At 28.8% G+C, this 4,518-nt stretch overlaps 1 protein-coding gene across 1 annotated transcript; it reads right to left on the reverse strand.

Moving 5' to 3' along the window:
* Positions 1–967: 967 nt before the first annotated feature.
* On the reverse strand, positions 968–2,072 carry LOC119668937 (proteasome subunit alpha type-7-1). The gene is made up of 3 exons (XM_038078624.1): positions 1,883–2,072; positions 1,580–1,809; positions 968–1,522 (listed from the first exon to the last, which is right to left on the reverse strand). Exons 1-3 carry the CDS (start codon positions 1,979–1,981, stop codon positions 1,105–1,107), a joined length of 747 nt encoding a protein of 248 aa, XP_037934552.1. The 5' UTR covers positions 1,982–2,072; the 3' UTR covers positions 968–1,104.
* Positions 2,073–4,518: the final 2,446 nt, after the last annotated feature.

Raw genomic sequence — 4,518 nt, forward strand, 5'->3', positions numbered from 1 at the left:
ATACGGTTTAACATATCCTTCTGGCCAGACTTTTACTAATTACAAGTTACGCTTTTTGGGGTTTATCCTCTGTACTAAAAAGCTTGTCTCATCGGTGACTTTTGTTACAGATATTTTTTAGGATATGCTTTGTATTTTGTCGCGTTTTTAGTGCTATCAGCTGCAACTTTATTTTAATTTCTACGTTTTTGATATTACAAGCTGGTACTTTGACATTTGCTTATTATAACGTATATATGTATGTATATATTTAAAATGTGACTTAAATACTATTTCAAATGGTGTTGAGAATATTTTTGAAAAATTAAATCTGTTTACTATGTCATTGGAGAATACTTTTGCAATACGTTTGCAAGAGATTGACAGATTGGACAAAAATAATTTATATTAAGCGTATAGTTTTTATATCTTTAAATAAAAAATATGTTATACTGTTTGGCAAAATACAAGCCAATATTATCTCCATGTTTGCTTGCATATTTTAGTTTATAAATTATACAGTAAGCATACTGCATTCCTGTGCTTATTTCGATACACATACGAGAGTTCATACAGCGTACAATGAAATAAAATCTGAATTACCATATTATAAATTTCTTTCGTCAACACGAGAACATTGATAAGTCATGAGAACTCTACCATTCGCTAAGCTTAAATTACTTCAAAAATTCAGTTTTTGATATAATAGTTTTTTACAATTATTTTTTACAGACAAAAACAAGAAACAATCCAACAAGAAACAATCCAACAAGAAACAATCCAACAAGAAACCCCTTAACTTTGATCAATCACATATTTTTTTAGTTCGATAAATACTTCACTTCTTTCAGTTTCAGATATTTTTTGGGCCGAAAGGCACTTAAATTTTAAAAATAATTGTGTTTACTTTTTCAATAGTTCTTTTATAAAGAATTAAAGAATGATTAATTTTTACAGTCGCGTAAATGACTATAAAATATATTTGTAGGGGTTTAAATCTTTATTTTTATTCCACTTTAATAAAATCAAAGCTCAACCGAAACTATGTTGTAAAAAACATTATATTATTATAATTCATTATAAATGTAGAATGAACTGCCGCTTTGAAAGCACTGAATCAGATCATTACTTCTTCTGCTTCTTCTTTTCAGCTTCCTCCTCCTTCTCCTTTTCAATAACAGCAACATATTCCTCTATTGTTTTTGTATCAAGCATTTTTAGTGGTTTATTTTTTTCCATTACTGCAATTTCTAGATTCTTTTGTCCAGTTTGTGCTACTTCTAGTAACGCCTTAATGGCCAATTTAACAGCGCCTTTTTCATTGGCAACTTCCTCTTCTTTATACTGTTTTTCTAAGAACTCGCGCACTGTTTTTGCTGAGCGACCAGTAGCATTTGCTTTCCATTCATAATAAATACCTGAAGGTTCAGTTTGATACAAGTGTGAAGAACCATTTATATCAAAACCGGCAATAAGGCAGGAAATGCCAAAAGGACGACGTCCATTACTTTGTGTATACTTTTGTTTTAGCTGCGCAATATATCTAAATTACACATGTAAATAAAATTTTAATTGTACTTATAGTTCCTTAAACACTTACCGTGTAATATATTCCAATGTAACAGGATCTTCTACGCTCAGCTTATGGCTTTGACATTCTACTTGTGCACGGTTTATTAAAACGCGTGCATCAGCGGTCAAACCAGCAAATGCCATCACAACATGATCATCCAGTGGGCAAATTTTTCGCACTGTTCGCTCTTCTTGAAGCTTTGCAACAGATTTCTTTTCTACACCTAAAACCACACAATTTGCTCCACAAATACCAACCTTAAAAGAAAATATTTTATTGAACATTTATTTCTAACAATTTGTTGAAGTAATCTGAGGTTAGTGCACTTACTGCTGTTGAACCTTTGCGTACAGCTTCTTGTGCATATTCCACTTGAAGTAAATGTCCATCGGGTGAAAAAATTGTAACAGCACGATCGTAACGAGACATTTTGCAATTTTTATTATAAACGCTTAACTGACTACTTCCCAAGCAAAAACACCGACAATGATTCTAAAAAAATTGAAAACTGTTTGTCAGCGTGGCACTGCCAGCTTCAAATACAGAATTTTTATTGTCACCTTTTGCGTGTTGCCACATGTCCCAAACTTGCTATAAATATAATATTTCATGGCACGTCACATCAAAATAATATCACAATATATTCTTGATTCATGATAATATGATATAGGATAATATAGTTGTTGCAGTCATTAAGCCTAATGGTTTATAATATCGATGCGTAAATCGATGCGTTTATATACATAATAAATTGGTGTATGCATGTAATGAATTTATTTCTATATAGCGAATAAAATACATAAATACTATATATAAATATTGCCGTTTTCAAATTTCGTCCGCTAGAAAAAATGCATATGGTTTAATAAGAAAATGAGAGTATATTCAAAAATCTTGCCAAAGTCTATCCAATGTGTATGGAGAGTTTTAAGTAGTATTCAGAAGTTTGAATTAATTCTTTTAATTTTAATGAGTTTTAATTAATATTTAAAAAAAAATTTTAAGATAAATACTACATAATTACTGTTCATAACGTTCACATTAATTAATTATTTTGAATAATAATGAAAAAGTAAAACTCTATTTTAAATCTTGTTAAAGTCAATTCAGTGTAGATGGGGTTTATTATTAATTATGTTTTAATTAATAATCTTTACAATTTTTAATATTTTAAGGAATAATTGTTATATAATTCTTTTCCACAATTTGAATTATTTTGAATATTAATTCATTATTACAAATATATAACTTTTATAACTTTATATCGACTACAAAACACTAAAACTTGGCAAACATTGTTCTCAACAAATGCTGTAAAAATAATTCCAGTAACTTGCTTCCTTCAAGCCTATGAAGACTGAGAAACTTTCTTCCTTCGACTGAGAAACAATTCATGTTTTAAGTATATTGACAGTTATGTATGATCACTGCAGCTGTGGGTTCTTAGAACATTACTAAATAGGAACATTCCTAAGAGAACTGAATTAAGAGCACTTTGATTTTGGAATGAATGAAAAATGAAGGGATTGTATTGAAAAAATAATATTTTTGTCTGAAAGTTTTGTAAATATATAAAATGATAATTTTAACTACAATTTTCAATATACAAAATTATTAATTTATGAAAAGTTTTGTTGATTATCTTCTGTTAAATTAATACACGTATTAGCGGTAATTCAAGGGATGCACTTTGGCTTATTGTCACATGGAACCTTCAATAAAGTCCAAACAGTTTTAATGGAGAGATGAGTTCTTGAATAAGTATTTAAAATATGTGTGCACAAGTAACGCCATTAACAGAAATTGTTAATATTAAATATATTAATTGAGTTTCCTTTTACTTTATCTCAATATGTACTGACTAAAAATTAAATATGTTTAAATAAATGTGTTTAATTTCCATTATTGGTGTATCAATTAAGTTTACTTATTCACATAGTGTTAATGGAGCTGATATTACATGTACAAATAAATTTTTATGGATTTCTAGCTTTGATGTAGAGTTTTATTAACCACATTGTATGCATAGAGCTTAAATAAATTACTTTGCTAATTGGATAAAGTTTCAATATTTAAGAATATTAAATTTTAAAAGAAAATATAAAAATAAAAATATATAGAAAATTGTTTCAAACAGAAAATCTTAGAAAATGACGTCCATTTTAATACTCAAATATTATGAAGGCAGGTCGACTGATTTCAATAAAATCAACACATTGTAACCCCGAACTGAACAAAACTTAACTGAGGTCAGTGAGTAACCAGTGCAGAATCATAGCTATGGGTTTTAGGGCACTGAGAAATAGAGGGAAATGAAATTGCTGATTAACTAGATAGACATGAATTAGCAGTATTTTTCAGCAGCAGAATAAAAATTGATTTCATTATAAGGTGCTTACAAACATATATTTAACAATTTTATTAAGATTCGGTGCGAGAAATCTAAACTAAGATTATTAACTTGTAGAATTTCTTTGACGTGAAGATGTATAAGGGTTATTCTTATATGTTGCATTTGAATGGAATGATTATGCCCACAATTCAATTATTCATTTAGGCGAAATTTTACCTCCTGAACAACTTCGTTTAATTAAAGCATGATCCACAACATTCTTTGTGGCCAAGACCTGACTTGAATTAGACATTACACTATGGATCTAAACGATTAATAAATATTAATAAATATTTTTGGCATGAGTTTTCCAAATGCATTAACAATTTCGGAATAATTACATGAAATTAATTGATAAAGAATTATTGTCTCACTCACATATTAAAAACATATATGGCACTCAGTATAATACAAGAGTAAAATTCGATTGGCTTTAAACTGTAAGTATTTTTGTTTGCAATTGGAATAATATTTTGACTCGATTAAGCACCCTGTTATTGGTGAAACTGTCATTTTCCAGTGCGTACGAATTCGCAAAAGAGAATGTCAAAGACAATTTGTAGTTTTTTGTCTT

The sequence above is a fragment of the Teleopsis dalmanni genome, chromosome 1, assembly GCF_002237135.1.
Source record: "Teleopsis dalmanni isolate 2A chromosome 1, ASM223713v2, whole genome shotgun sequence".
In the NCBI taxonomy this organism is placed as follows: Eukaryota; Metazoa; Arthropoda; class Insecta; order Diptera; family Diopsidae; genus Teleopsis; species Teleopsis dalmanni.

Excerpts from the sequence above, each read along its gene's own strand:
- LOC119668937 (XM_038078624.1), bottom strand. The coding sequence starts at position 1,981 with ATGTCTCGTTACGATCGTGCTGTTACAATTTTTTCACCCGATGGACAT. Across the intron at positions 1,810-1,882 it reads TACGCAAAGGTTCAACAGCA|GTTGGTATTTGTGGAGCAAA; the intron begins GTAAGTGCACTA and ends TTTTCTTTTAAG. Across the intron at positions 1,523-1,579 it reads ACATTGGAATATATTACACG|ATATATTGCGCAGCTAAAAC; the intron begins GTAAGTGTTTAA and ends TGTGTAATTTAG.